This window comes from Palaemon carinicauda, chromosome 19, assembly GCF_036898095.1.
Source record: "Palaemon carinicauda isolate YSFRI2023 chromosome 19, ASM3689809v2, whole genome shotgun sequence".
Taxonomy (NCBI): Eukaryota; Metazoa; Arthropoda; class Malacostraca; order Decapoda; family Palaemonidae; genus Palaemon; species Palaemon carinicauda.
In genome coordinates, this window is record NC_090743.1 from 9,112,950 (window position 1) to 9,129,027 (window position 16,078).

The following is a 16,078-nucleotide window of genomic DNA, read 5'->3' on the forward strand; positions in this document are numbered from 1 at the left end:
TTCTAGTTTATTTCTAACTATTTTTTTTTTCTCAATAAGGAGAGTTTCTGATATTTTTTTATTGGAAGTTCTAGTTTATTTCCAAGGCTATAAAGTAACTTTTATTCTTTTCATAAATACATGATAGGGTACTACTGTATAGACAAGTTGATCCAATGTAGAATAATGGTTATGAAAATGCCTTCTGTCCTAGTTAGCCTTGAATAAAAATCTGTTGAGATTAAAGTTGTAGTGGTACAAAATTTACTTGACTATTGTCTTTAATTTTGCTGGATGAAAAGTAGTAAGAATATCAAGCCATGATACTAAAATGAACTTACTATTTCGTGAAATGTTAAAAGAAATTATTAAGGAACCGTTATTTTCCTTGATGTGAATTTCATTACTTTCTGTTTACTCTGGGGAGTTGAGATCCTAAGAACTTGCAGAATATTTATTTGAACAAACAACAACAGTGAAAATGAATTCAGATGTAGATAGTGATGACATAAACCCTTTATCGTACACAATCAAGCAAGAGAACAAGGATGTGGAAGATGTTTATATGTCAGAGTTTGTTGATTGTAGTAAATTCTGCATTGCAACAATCGACGAAAAGAAGGAACCAGAAACAGTCGATGTGAAAATGGAACCAGAAAATTGTGATTCTAGTGTTAATGAAATGGGAAATGTATGTGTTGAACAAAATGAAAATTCAGGTTATTTTCATGAGAAAAGTGTGGACGAAGGAAATTGTTCACAGGTGACTGGAAAAAGTGACAAACCTTTGACATGTGATATCTGTGCAAACACATTTCCAGACGAAGAGATCCTCTTAATGCACTTGAAGGTTCACATAAGGGAGAAACCTTTTACTTGCCGAGAATGTGGTAAAGGTTTTCTTTTGAATGATACTCTGCAGATGCATATGAGAATTCATACTGGGGATAGGTCTTACACATGTAGCGTATGTGGAGAGGTATTTAATTCAAAGGAAACCCTGGAAAATCACGTTAGAATTCATACGGGTGAAAGAGGGTTTCTGTGTACTGAATGTGGAAAAACATTTAATTCAAGTGTGACACTTAGAAATCACCTGAAAATTCATGCTGGTCATAGACCACACACTTGCCGGCAATGTGATAAGTCATTTCAGCGAGAAGAACACCTTAAAGACCACATGAGAATTCATACTGGTGAGAGACCATTTGTTTGCAAGGAATGTGGAAAGACTTTTAGTCAAAATGGGAATCTTAAGAATCACATGAAAATTCACACTGGAGAGAGACCCTTTCCTTGTAAGGAGTGTGGCAAATCCTTTTTCCGAGGAGCTCACCTGAATGAGCACATGAGAACACACACAGGTGAGAAGTTATATGAATGCACAGAATGTGGAAGGGCTTTCAGTGATAGAGGAAAACTCACAGTTCACATGCGAATTCACACAGGAGAAAGACCGTTTAGATGTAACCATTGTGGAAAATCCTTTAATCAAAGTGGTACGCTGAAGAATCACATGAAAATTCATTTGGGAGAAAAACCTTATGAATGTATTGAATGTGGAAGGTCATTTAGTGAAAGTGGAAGTCTTAAGAATCACATGAGAATTCACACAGGCGAAAGACCATTTATATGTAATGATTGTGGGAAAACATTTAGTGAGAGATCGACTCTCAAGAAACACATCAGAATACACACTGGAGAGAAACCCTTCATTTGCTCCGAGTGTGGGAGGACTTTTAGTCAGAGTGGAAATCTCAAAAATCATATGAAAGTTCACACGGGAGAGAAACCATTTGCATGTTCCGAATGTGGTAAGATGTGTAGTGAAAGAGGAGCCCTCAAAAAGCATATGAAAATTCACAAAATTCCTATATAAAGAAAATTCAGTATTTATTCGATGGTTATGGAGAAAATTTACTTAAGGAGTCAAGAGGGTGTTTATAAGAATGTGATTTAGGGATAATCAGTGATGAATATATAACGTATACAAAAGGCAACATGAAAATTAAATAAAATTCTTGTATGCATCTGAGGTTAGCTAATTTTGTTTAGTTTATCTTGAGGTACAGTATAGTATGAATATGCTCACAATTTATAAGTAACCACTTGAATGAGAATGAACTGATATTAGTAAGGCATTTTATATTACAGATATTGCTTGAAAAATACATCACTGTACTAATATAATTGCAGCTATTGCCTGAAATTTAATGAATTGTGTTATATACATTCAGAATTTGATGTTAGGGTGGTTATATATATTTCAGGAATTTTGTGAATTTTTTTGCCTGCTGTGGTACATTTTCAAGCAAAATAAAAGTTGAGCTGAAGTACTTTGAGGTTTACTGTGATTGATATCTTTGTTATTGTGTACAACTGGTGTTAATTGTAAATTTCATGGGTTATTCTTATTGGGGGGATGAAGACTTGCAGGTGCAAGTTACTCGTTAAATGTTGTTAGTTTGGTCTTTTGCAATGTTAACATAAATCTTAGCTCTAAAGGTATGCAGGCTAAAGCAGAGATTGACTTCTGTTAAGAGAATGGAAGAGAGAACAAGGGGTCAAGAGTTGTTTTCACGCCATTCTGCTTTTCCAGCTTCTTTAATACCTTATACAGTAACTTGCTTTTGTTAACATTTTCGACTTTATTTAAAGTTTGGAACACCCTTTGCTTCCTACAATGATACAACTTATTTTAGATAATCCTTAAAAAACATTGTCTCCTTCAAATTGGAAGTAACAGTCATTGTAATGAGATTGCTTGTGATAGGTTGTTCAAGAAAGAGCAATCCCCTGACATAGTTAAGGATTGTATAAAATAAAAGCTTATATCATAGGGAACTCTTATTAGATTTCCCTCAGAAATGTAGGGTTTTAGTAGAATAGTTTTGTTTGATCTTAAGCCAGTACAACGGTATTATAGAGTTTAACAGGACCAATGAGTTACTTGGATAGTCTTCTGAAGCTCACTAGGTTGTTTTTTGTGAATGAGAGGTGAAATTTGGAGCAAGGTAAAGTTAAAGAAGTTTGAGAGACAGGTAGGAAGAGATCTAAAGGAATATAGGAAAAGTGAAAGGCCAAAGTTGTTTCAGTTGACAATTAAAAGGATAGTGCGATAAGCCTTCATTTTCATCTGCAAAGAACCATATAAGGTCAATTATAAAGAAAATCCCAATATGATCAATGAAGCATAATGTATATGCAATCATTCAAACATTTTAGAATTCTTTCACCTGTAAATCCAGTACATGTATAAGGTAATAATATACCACTACACAATATATATGGGTTCCATATAAATTATCTCATTTATCTTTTTTATTTTGTAAATGTGCGGTTTATTAAGCTATCTATTTTTTTCAATACAAACCTATTATTTTGACCAATTATATTAATGCATTGTGCTATTGTCTCAGGCACACCAGTTCAATATAAGAAGAAAAAGGCTAGTGGATGATATTATTCTTTATACATCAGAAAGATAACTGGATTATTCTGAGTGTATTCTTATTTTTTTGTGATAAGTAGTTTGGCTTGGTTGATAATTGAAAAAATTCTGTTTCTATTAAAGATTATATTTGTTTCATCACAAACCCAATACTTTAACTTAACCTGCATAATAACTGAGATGGTGGCCGGTTCGTTGGGGGTGCTGATACTTTGGTAATTTATAAAAGAATGTAAAGCTAGAAAAATCTTTAGAAAAAGAAAGGCATAAATAAACCTGAAAATCTAAAGTGAAATGGAGTCAGGATGATCAGAGTTAAACAAAAGCCTTGTTTTGAAATTGAGAACCCCAAAAACAGCCCCACTAAGTTTCTGATGGTCAAGCAAGCCAAGTTTTTAAAATACTAGCTCAATCTGCTGAAAAGTACTTTATTGTTTAAAGTGCGAACTTAAGTTGGCACATCCTAAAGATTCCATGGATCTTGAGAAGGGAAATCCTCGAAGGTGACAGTAAGTGGAGTAAAAGTATTCTGCCTCAGCCAAAAGGAGAGAAATTTGTTCCTGTGAAGAATAAGGAGAGAACCATATGGGAGGGACACTCTTGATCAAATAACCTTAATCTATAAACAGTGTTTGAATCCTCAAAAAAAGTGATACAATGTGGCTGAGAGGTGTCCTGGTTGCCTGAAGTGATGACTTTTTGTAAAAGCTCTTAGGGATCACAATTCCAAAAGAAACCTTAGAAGAGTCTTCACATTTCTAGGCCTATTGTTGCCAAAATGTTTCAATATGTGATTCCTCAAATTACAAATGCTTTTGAGGGCAGGAAGTTGTTGGATCCATATGAATGCAGTTATTTGAGCTGATCTAAAAACTTGAACTAAATGTTTTAGTTGTTGTAGAAAAGGTCCAGCATTGACTAAATGCACCTGTATATGCTCTAAAGGGAACCATTCAAACTGCTGTGTAGACTGTGTTTGCATAGAAATAAGAACAAATTGGTATAGTTGATTGCCAGAGAGAAATGAAATGCATGGCAGAGATTTTCAGACCAAAACTGATGTTGTACTTGAGACTTAAAGAAGAGGTGGTGATAGAAAAGACAGGGACCAAATTAGGGGCTGGACTGGTACAGAACTGCACATTAGCTAGCGCTCTTTTTACACTTGCAGTTGTAGTTTGTGTGGTATCAGCTTTAGTTGCTACAGCCTTCATCACTGATATGAGAAAAAAAAAAAAAGAATGATTTACTCCTACCAGTCTTTCCATCTCAATCAGCATTTGATGCTATAGCTCTTTCCAATACAAATACAATTTCATACCTGCTGACATCATAGGGTTGAGACACCTTATATCCTCAAATTGCTGCATCTCGTTCAATTCATTTCCATGATATTTGCTACACTTTGTTGCAATAGCTGCTGCTATTTCGTGTTGATTCTGATGTTATAGTTCTTGCTGAGCATGATGCTGTATTTTATGTCATTGCACTTGCTGCAACTGCCATTAGAACTCTGGCTGCACTTCTGTCCCTTTCAGCTATTATGTTGTTGTTGCTATAGACAGAAAAGAGGGAGTATTTTCACACCTGTGGCTGCATAAATTGATGTATTGTCACTCCATTTTGCCTTTGCAAGAGCTAAGTACTGTAGTACAGACAACACCAGGTATTAGTCCTTCCTGGCATTGGCAGGAACCGGTGTTTGCTGGCCTTGATGCTCAAAGAGGCTGGTGCTACCAGTTGCCGATGCTCGTGTCCATATATGCACTAACTTTTCACCATTGGCATGATGCTGGTGATAACAGTGTTGGCCTGATATTTTTTCAACAGCATGGAGCAGGAATTCAACACATTTCAACATTTACCCCATGGAAATAATATTGGTTAAAGAGCTCTTTAATTTGTAATATATACTAGTTGGTTCTTACGTATGTAACCTTTTAGGGCTTTTGTGGAACTTCTTGAATCAGTATAGATAACAAACTTATGATGCATTCTATTTTTCAATATTAAACTTACCCGATAATCATGTAGCTGTCAACTCCGTTGCCCGACAGAATTCTATGGAGGGATACGCCAGCTATCACAATACTAGAAGGGGGTGTACTTACCAGCGCCACCTGTGGCCAGGTACTATAGTACTTCTTGTTGACACCTCCTCAATTTTTCCTCTGTCGTGCTTCCGGCAAGACGTTCTGGGATACGCTTATGATCTTCGAGTATTTTCACGGCTTTTGGTGAAGTATTCTCTCAGATTTCGGCTGTCGCTTTACTAGAAACCTTCTTATATTAGCTTAGATAGCTTTTATATAGTCCTGATAAACGGTTAACGATCTTTTGCTTGATTTTGGAACCCCACTTGGCTAACTCTTTGGATTCAAGATGTCTGACATTTCGCAAGGCCCCACCCATAGGCGATGTAGGTCTTGTAATAGGCGTATTCCGAAGGCCTCGGTAGATCCTCACACCGTTTGTTCTGAATGTAGGGATAGGCCCTGTCAGTTAGAAAATCGATGTGAGGAATGCGCCGGACTTTCGGAACTTGATTTTGTCCGTCTTTTGAAATATTCAACTAAGTTAGAGAAAGGTAGAGTTAGGAGGAGTTCTTCTCACTCTTCACTTTTTTCCTCACCTCATGATCCCCTACCTGTTCCTACCCCTGTAGTGGCTACCCCCGAACCTACTATTTGCCCTCAGCCTGATATGTCTGTTGTGTTGCGTGCTATTCAGGCCTTAGGCGATAAAGTAGAGTCAGTGGTAAGTGATCATAAGTCTCTTATGGCCGAAGTCAAGGAGCTTAAGGTCAAGAGTGCAGTGGGTGGGATTAGTGCCAGTGCTGTGACGAGTGCTAGTGTCAGTGCAGTGCCAAGTGCTAGTGTCAGTGTCAGTGTGGTGCGTGAGGATACTTCTGTGCGTGTCAGTCGTTCTCCCAGTCCGGGACCTCTTGCAAGCTCCCAAGCCCAGGGGAGAAGCAATGTCGAAGGGCAAAAGGGTTCGGCAGGCCTTGATCGGCGCACAAAAGTATCCTCGGTGGTTGCGGGCGTGTCTTCCAGAGACCGTCACTCCCACCTGCAGACGATTGAGCCCGTCTTTTACTCGTCCGCTGATCTATTGTCAGGGAAGAAACGCTGGACTCAGGTCTCTAGACCACTCAAACGCAGAGTCCAGTCCGCGAGTGCTCAACCGGGCTGCAGTCATTGGCTCAGCTCTGACTCGCCGCAGTCATCAGTCGACTGTACTCCGCCCAAGAGGAGTAAGGTTCTGCCGCAACAGATCTCGTCTGTTCAGGCTTTGCCTCAGCAGACCGTAGTGTCTGCCGACCCTAAGTTGTCTCTACTGCAGTCCATGCAAGCACAGCTTTCGGTCTTGATGAGTGAGTGTCGGGCTGAGAAGGTTGCGCCTCCGCCTCCGCCTGCACTCGCTCCGCCTGCGCTCGCTCCGCCTGACCGCAGTACCGCCTGCCAGGCGTACGATGTTGAGCCACGTTCTGAGTTTACTGTTCCCAGTGGTGTACAGCTCCCTCCGCCTGCACTCGCTCCGCCTGCGCTCGCTCAGCAATGGGATCAAGAGGCTTATACCTCTCTTCCTCCGCTTCCACTTGCTGCTCCACCAGTGATGCAGCACTCGGTTGAGGTACAACAACCTCTCCCGTCCATGAGTCAGTCTCCTCAGCTCTCGCTGCAGCGAGCTCAACCCTCCACAAGGCAAGCACCACAACACCTTAGCCTTGCGCCTCAGGAGCCTCAGCTTGCGAGACATTTACTACGTTCTGCGCAGCCTCTACCTCATCGCGCTCCGCTCACACCGCAGGAACAGGAACTTGCTACTCCGCTTCCGCCAACCACTCAGCAAGCGCAACACTTGAGTTCAGCCTCTCATGCCAGGAGTCAGCCTCCTCCACCCATGCACCTACCTTCTGCTTCTTCTTTTGTTCAGCCTTTGCAGTCTGAGCCTCAGGTTTTCCCTCAACAGATTCTTGAAGAGGAAACCACTAATATTGTTGTTCCTGCTCGTTCTGACTCTGCTGTTCAGCATACCTGTCCGATCTCTTCACTACACTCTGGTGATGAGGCGTCTGATGATGAGGCGGCACACCTGGATCCCTCATCAGACGTGGATGAATCCAAGCCTTCTCCACAGTCTATTGACTTTCGTAAGGTCTTGGCTCTGCTTAGGGAGGTATACCCAGACCACTTTGTCTCTGCTATTCCCCGCTCTCCACCATCTGAGTTTTCGCTGGGCATGCAGCCAGCTAAGTCTACCTATACTAAGCTAGTCCTAGCAAGGTCCTCTAAGAGAGCGTTAAGGATCTTAGGGGAGTGGCTGCAGACTAAGCAACACCTTGGCAAGACTTCTTTCATGTTTCCTCCGACTAAGCTCACTTCTAAAGCGAGCGTTTGGTATGCCACAGGAGAGGAACCAGGCTTGGGAGTACCTGCCTCTGCCCAGGCTGACTTCTCAAGTCTGGTAGACTCGCCTCGTAGAACTGCAATGAGGCGCTCTAAGGTTTGCTGGACCTTCTCAGACCTTGATCACTTCCTGAAGGGTGTTTTTAGAGCATTTGAGATGTTCAACTTTCTAGACTGGTGCCTGGGGGCCCTCAGCAAGAAAACCTCCCCTGCGGACAAGGATTCTGCCATGCTATTAATGTCCTGCATGGATAAAGCCATTAGAGATGGATCTGGCGAGCTTGCGTCGATGTTTGTATCAGGGGTCCTTAAGAAAAGGGAACAGCTTTGTTCCTTCCTTTCCTCCAGCATTACACCTTGTCAAAGGTCACAACTCCTTTTCGCTCCGCTCTCGAAGTTCCTCTTCCCCGAAGAGCTGGTTAAGGAATTGTCTGCTGCCCTGATACAAAAGGACACACATGATCTTGTAGCCTCATCGGCTCGTAAGTCTAAGGTTGCTACCTCAGTCCCCAGGACTTATCGCACCCCAGTGGCTGATACTCCTGCTACGAGGTTCATACCGCCCTTTCGTGGTAGAGCCCCCAGCCGAGGAAGCTCCCGTCCAGACTCTTCCAGGAGCAAGTCTAGGAAAGGCTCCAGGGCCTCTAAGGGAAAAAACTGACTCTCCGCATCTCCAGACAGCAGTAGGAGCCAGACTCAAGAGCTTCTGGCAAGCCTGGGAAAAGAGAGGTGCAGACGCCCAGTCTGTCAGTTGGCTGAGGGAGGGTTACAGGATTCCATTCTGCCTCAAACCCCCTCTGACCACATCTCCCATCAACCTCTCTCCCAACTACAAAGAAGAGGACAAGAGGCTAGCGTTGCACCAGGAGGTGTCGCTACTTGTGCAGAAGAAGGCAGTGGTTATAGTCCGGGACCATCAATCCCCGGGCTTCTACAACCGTCTCTTTCTGGTGGCCAAGAAGACAGGAGGTTGGAGACCGGTGCTGGACGTCAGCGCGCTCAATGCGTATGTCACCAAGCAGACGTTCACGATGGAGACGACGAAGTCGGTCCTAGCAGCGGTCAGGCAGGAGGACTGGATGGTCTCGTTGGACTTGAAAGATGCCTACTTTCACGTTCCTATTCATCCAGACTCCCAACCTTTCCTGAGATTCGTTTTTGGAAAGGTTGTTTACCAATTCCAAGCCCTGTGTTTTGGCCTAAGCACAGCTCCTATGGTGTTCACGCATCTGATGAGGAATATAGCAAAATTCCTCCACTTATCGGGCATCAGAGCCTCCCTCTACTTAGACGACTGGCTGTTGAGAGCCTCCACGAGTCGTCGCTGTCTGGAGAGTCTCAACTGGACTTTGGACTTAATCAGAGAACTGGGTCTGTTAGTCAACATAGAAAAGTCTCAGCTCATTCCCTCCCAATCCATTGTGTACCTGGGAATGGAGATTCGGAGTCAGGATTTTCGGGCTTTTCCATCGGCCCCCAGGATAAGCCAAGCCCTAGAGTGCATCATGAGCATGCTGAAGAGGAGCAGTTGCTCGGTGAGACAGTGGATGAGTCTCACAGGGACCCTTTCATCACTGGCCCTGTTCGTCGAGCTAGGGAGACTCCACCTCCGCCCTCTTCAATTCCATATTGCAGCTCATTGGGACAAGGGTTTGACTCTCGAAGCAGTCTCTATCCCAGTCACCAAAGAGATGAAGACCACTCTCTTGTGGTGGAAGAACAATCTCCTTCTCAGGGAGGGCCTATCGTTGGCTATTCAGACCCCCAATCTTCATCTCTTCTCAGATGCATCGGACTCGGGCTGGGGTGCAACCTTGAACGGACGGGAATGCTCGGGAACGTGGAACGAGGAACAGGGAACGCTCCACATCAACTGCAAGGAGCTACTAGCAGTTCATTTAGCCCTGCTGAACTTCAAGTCCCTCCTGCTAGGCAAAGTGGTGGAGGTGAACTCAGACAACACCACAGCCTTGGCTTACATCTCCAAGCAAGGAGGGACCCATTCGAGGAGCCTATACGAGATCGCAAGGGACCTCCTCATTTGGTCAAGAAGTCAAAACCTCACTTTGGTCACGAGGTTCATTCAGGGCAATATGAACGTCTCAGCAGATCGCCTCAGCAGAAGGAATCAGGTCATTCCCACGGAATGGACCCTCCACAAGAGTGTGTGCAACAGACTTTGGACCTTGTGGGGTCAACCTACCATAGATCTGTTTGCCACCTCCATAACCAAGAGACTTCCGCTGTACTGTTCCCCAGTTCCAGACCCTGCAGCAGTTCATGTGGATGCTTTTCTACTGAACTGGTCCCATCTCGACCTTTACGCATTCCCACCGTTCAAGATAATAAACAAAGTTCTGCAGAAATTCATCTCGCACGAAGGGACACGGCTGACGCTGGTTGCTCCCCTTTGGCCTGCAAGAGAATGGTTCACAGAGGTACTTCAATGGCTAGTCGACATCCCCAGGACTCTACCTCTAAGAGTGGACCTTCTACGTCAACCTCACGTAGACAGGTTGCACCCAAACCTCCACGCTCTTCGGCTGACTGCCTTCAGACTATCGAAAGATTCGCTAGAGCTAGAGGCTTTTCGAAGGAGGCAGCCAGTGCGATTGCCAGAGCAAGAAGGGTTTCCACTCGTAGAGTCTACCAATCTAAGTGGGAAGTCTTCCGGAGCTGGTGTAGAGCCAATTCAGTATCCTCTACCAATACCTCTGTGACCCAAATAGCTGACTTCCTTTTACATCTTAGGAATGAGAGATCCCTTTCAGCCCCTACGATTAAAGGGTATAGGAGTATGTTGGCTTCAGTTCTCCGCCACAGAGGTTTGGACCTTTCTTCCAACAAGGACCTTCAAGACATCCTTAAGTCTTTTGAGACGTCTAAAGACCGTCGTCTATCCACTCCAGGCTGGAACCTAGACGTAGTCTTAAGGTTCCTTATGTCACCTAGGTTCGAACCTCTCCAGTCAGCTTCCTTCAAGGACCTTACCCTCAAGACTCTTTTTCTCGTCTGCCTTGCAACAGCTAAGAGAGTCAGTGAGGTTCATGCCTTCAGCAAGAACATTGGTTTCACGACCGAATCTGCAACATGTTCTTTTCAGCTCGGATTCCTAGCAAAGAACGAACTTCCTTCACGTCCTTGGCCTAGATCGTTTGAAATACCTAGCCTCTCCAACATGGTAGGTAACGAACTAGAGAGAGTTCTTTGCCCTGTCAGAGCTCTCAAGTATTATCTTAATAGGTCTAAACCTATTCGAGGACAGTCAGAAGCCTTATGGTGTGCCATCAAGAAACCTTCGAGGCCCATGTCCAAGAACGGGGTTTCGTATTATATAAGGCTTCTGATTAGAGAAGCCCATTCTCACTTAAAGGAGGAAGACCTTGCATTGCTGAAGGTAAGGACCCACGAAGTAAGAGCCGTAGCTACTTCGATGGCCTTTAATAAAAACCGTTCTCTGCAGAGCATAATGGATGCAACCTATTGGAGGAGCGTCAGTGTTTGCATCAATTTATCTTAAAGATGTCCAGTCTCTTTACGAGAACTGCTACACCCTGGGACCATTCGTAGCAGCGAGTGCAGTAGTAGGTGAGGGCTCAGCCACTACATTCCCTTAATCCCATAACCTTTTTTAACCTTTCTCTTGAATGCTTTTATTGTTGTTTTTATGGTTGTTACGGTAGGCTAAGAAGCCTTCCGCATCCTTTTGATTTGGCGGGTGGTCAATTCATTCTTGAGAAGCGCCTGGGTTAGAGGTTGTGTAGAGGTCCTTTAGTAGGGGTTGCAGCCCTATATACTTTAGCACCTTTGAGTTGATTCAGCCTCCAAGAGGAACGCTGCGCTCAGTAAGGAAGACGAACTTAAAAAAGAGGCAGAGTAACGGTTCAATTCGACTTCCTTACCAGGTACTTATTATTTCATTGTTATTTGAGATAACTGTTATATGAAATATGGGATACTTAGCTATCCTTTAATCTTGTACACTGGTTTTCACCCACCCCCCTGGGTGTGAATCAGCTACATGATTATCGGGTAAGTTTAATATTGAAAAATGTTATTTTTATTAGTAAAATAAATTTTTGAATATACTTACCCGATAATCATGATTTAATCGACCCTCCCTTCCTCCCCATAGAGAACCAGTGGACCGAGGAAAAATTGAGGAGGTGTCAACAAGAAGTACTATAGTACCTGGCCACAGGTGGCGCTGGTAAGTACACCCCCTTCTAGTATTGTGATAGCTGGCGTATCCCTCCATAGAATTCTGTCGGGCAACGGAGTTGACAGCTACATGATTATCGGGTAAGTATATTCAAAAATTTATTTTACTAATAAAAATAACATTTTTCTGACATAGATGTTCACAGGTGCTGGAGCTTAATAGTGCCATCACTGTGTGGCCGTAAGCATTTAGGTAGTGCTCAAGCTTTAGGTGAGCAGAATAGTGGGTGAGGATCAGGGCCTTCTGGTGGGGATCAGCACAAGACTGTCTTAGTACAAAGTGAAAAATGTTGTGGACAGCTCTACAAGATTAAACTGTATAGGGGTGACAGCAGGAAACTGGCTTAATCCAAAGCAAGAGGCAAGTGAAGGTACAAAGGCTTTGAAATGGAAGTAGGCAAAATAAATACAGTAGTTCTTGCATAACTTCAAAGCCCATTACATGATCAGGTAAAGTAAAAAGGCAACAGGGTTCTCTATGTCAGGAAAATTTAGAAAGTAGTACAATATGAACAAGGGTGTTGCATAAGAGATGAGGGGTCGGGATTGCTGCTACCCCCAGTAGTGGGGCTGGAGCTATGAAAGACAAGAAGTTGATTTCAGGAGCATGCCCTAAAGGAAAGTATGCAACTGGGAAAGAAGGCAAAACTGAAGCAACAGAAAATTGAAGGACCAGATATTGCAGAAAATTGGAAGGAGTTATGAAGTAGAAGGGTGCTGAATGCTGAAGCAAAAGGAAGTAGTAGATCTTAATGTGAAACAATGTCTTTTAGAGTGCTAGGGAGCCGCAAGAGGAATATCAAACCTCTGCTTCATAAAACTGAAGGAAGCACCACTCAGACAGTTACAGTGCTAGCCATCATTTGACAAAGACTGCACTCAAGCTAGAGGCATGGAGAGCAGTGGGAGAGCAATGATGGAAAGAGTCTCCCTTGAAACAATAAAGTCCTTTATTTAAATTAGCACACAATGAAGGGGTGTTAGAGCCAAAAAACTGCAAAAGTACAGAAGACAAGACCAGTAAGACGAGAACCTATGCATTTGTTCGTACACGTATACAAACCTTTCAGTCTTTAAAATAGGGAAATGTCTTCAGTGGAGCTGGAATGGCCTTTGAATTCTTTGTCGAGGTAGTTGATGATAGGTGTTGATTGTGGGTTATTAGCCCCACCCACTTTCCTGTCAAGACTCTTCACCTTTGTCATTGGCCACAATGAGTACGGATGTACGGTACTATCGCAACCTTTTCAAAGGCTGTAATCTTTTTTTCTTTCTAACAGAGTGAATAGTTGAAAGTTGGATTTGAATATTGTGCAAAAAGAACTTCATAAATGAGGGGAGAGGGGGAATGCTGCAACCAGTTCATGGCTAGACCAGCCTGATATTCTTATACTAAATTTTGTGCAGGAGGCGTGACTGTTCACAGTCATCCCCTATGTGCAGAGTGCACATCATTGCCTTCCGTTCAGTGACAGGAATTTCCTTTTAGGGAAGAGAAGACAGGTAAATTATCTCCATTTCATCCATGGTAATGCCCTAGAGGATGCCAAAGAAACTAAAGTACTTCTCTGTAATCATCAAGCTCATCAGTCGCTGAAGCTCTTAGGTATACAGTACGCCGCTCTCACGGTCCTAGGGGAGTATGCTTCACAAGGATGAAGATCTGATCTGTATCTAAGTTTTTCTTGGTTTGGTGGAATGTGAGGTTCCCTTTGATCACTGCAGACCAGTATGTGTTGGAAACTTTCCTCTAGCCATGCAGATGGATAACAATGAGTTTGACGAATGGAAGACTTGGCTTTCCCTAAGTCATACAGGGAGCTATTCAGTGTCTTTATTGATTGAACTGATAGCAAAGGCTACCTTGCCCCTGTTGTCCCCAATGCCAGTAATCTTAGTAGTGATACCAGTGATGGGTTCCGACACACGTAGGTGTGTCTGGAAATTAGGAGGCAGATTCACTGATAGAATGCTACAGCTGAATTGCTACCAAGAAGGTATCCCATTCCCTGTAATAATTTTTTACCTACAATTAAGAATTTTATTTATAGTGATTGGCAACAGCTTTGGGATAGTTTAGTTGAAAATAAGATGAGAAAAATAACGAATTTTATATCCCCCAGGAAAGTATAAAATGATGCTCCAAAATTGGGAGACTACTCTTTGTCGTCTCCACATTGGTCACTCGGATGACACACGAGTTTATGCTAACTGGCCAACACCAACCACATTGCGACAAATGTTTGATACCTTTGACAGTGAGGCATTTGTTGACCGAATGCCCCACTTATAGTTTGGAAAGAAATAGATATCATTATGAGGCTTGAGGTGAGGATGGCAGGTTCATTCTTGCCAAGATTCATGGACATGATGAGCTGTACAATGCTGGTGGCATTTTTAGATTTATTTCAGAAGCGGTTCTTCTTAAGGCTACTTAAATTTTATTATGACATATTTGCTTTTATGGTTTTAATTGAATATTCTTTTATTCGTTATTTATAAAAAACAATGTCAGCATCAATGACCTTCGATGTCAGGATGCCAGAAAACTTCAAATCAATCAATCAATTAAAATGATATATTTACAAAAAATCATGAATCACCATATCCCATAAGAGCAAATAGACTACTACAATCTACAAATGTAAGAATGAACCTTATTTAACCATTTCTCTTTCCTCCACCTTGGATCATAAAGAAAATAAGAATATGTTGTCATATTTATTATCTGTCAAAGAAATATAGTTGTACTCCTAGTCACCTCAAACATCATGTTTTGGAACATATTTAAAGGAAAGGACATCATTATGCTATGTGTATTGATGGCTCTAAATCTTCTATGGGTGCTGGCTGTGCTGCAGTGTCCTCAGACAAAATAAGTCACCTGTCACTACCTAGTGAAGCATCAATATTCACATCTGAACTATCAGTGATTTTACTATCAATTGACATTGTTAAAACAGTTGAAGTTAGGGTGAATCTTAAGTTTGCCATTTATACTGAATCAAGAAGTGCCACTGAAGCCCTAAAAGGATGTATGCAAAGGAACCAACTATTATAACAAATTGAAGAGATCTTTAGCAAAGGATAGTCTGTTTGTACAGTACTTGTTCAAGAAAAATCTCCATACGGAGCGAAATTTTTGCTGGCAGAGATGCAATACGCGTAATCCAAATAGAATTTTTGTGCTCATATCCCGATTTGCTCGTATTCAAAGTTACCCGTTAACCGAGGCACAGTACCACTGTATTAGAGTTTTTTATCCTGAGAAGACTTTTCAGAAATTCAGTGACCTGTTTGGCTTAGATGTATTCTCAAATCATGTGCTTTACCTTGCTTCATTTCAAAACCTCATTATGGCACATTGTGGAATTGATTGTCTTAACATTGGTGTGAGACTTGGTGAGTTAATTAATGTATTCAAATCTCATAGGTTTAAAATTCCAAAATTATATATGATAACAATATGTTGATTACAGTACAGTATTGTTCTGGTTCTTTTAGAAAATTCATTCAAGTGTTGACATATACTACTATAGTATATTCTTTTCATCATTCTATGCTAAATTTGCTATACAGTACTCTACTTATTTACCTCTGGCCTTCAACTACAAAGCCTTGAAATTGTTGGTAGTTTTGCAGTTATGTTCTCATAGGTAGAGTACAAAGGGATATTGTATATTTATCATAGATTATATTGAGTTGTAATTCATAATTAGCATAGCCTTAAGTATCTATTAACAGAACTGTTGTACTAAATCTGTGTGTAATAGTGACATGCTACTCTCAAAATTCCTCTTTTACTATGTACAGTATCATGTTTGTGGTGGTGTAGCATTAGCGTGTCAGTCTTCTATCATTGATTAACGTAGTTTTAAGGACAAAAATATCAGTTGGTTTTTATCATGAATATTATTAATCTTTTAATCAAATATATCATCATTAGCTTCATGTCTTGAAATTTGTTTACCCTTTTGTATTTACTTTCCATTTCCTTACGTGTTAAAAGCTCACAGCA

General features: G+C 41.9%; 2 protein-coding genes across 4 annotated transcripts in view; both read left to right on the forward strand.

Moving 5' to 3' along the window:
* The window catches only part of LOC137658434 (phospholipid phosphatase 5), a 276,559-nt gene that overhangs the window by 47,355 nt on the left and 213,126 nt on the right, over positions 1–16,078 (forward strand). The window lies entirely within an intron of this gene.
* LOC137658430 (gastrula zinc finger protein XlCGF57.1-like) lies at positions 12–5,427 on the forward strand. Its single transcript, XM_068393136.1, has one exon. The coding sequence runs from the start codon at positions 461–463 to the stop codon at positions 1,856–1,858; it is 1,398 nt and encodes a 465-aa protein (XP_068249237.1). The 5' UTR covers positions 12–460; the 3' UTR covers positions 1,859–5,427.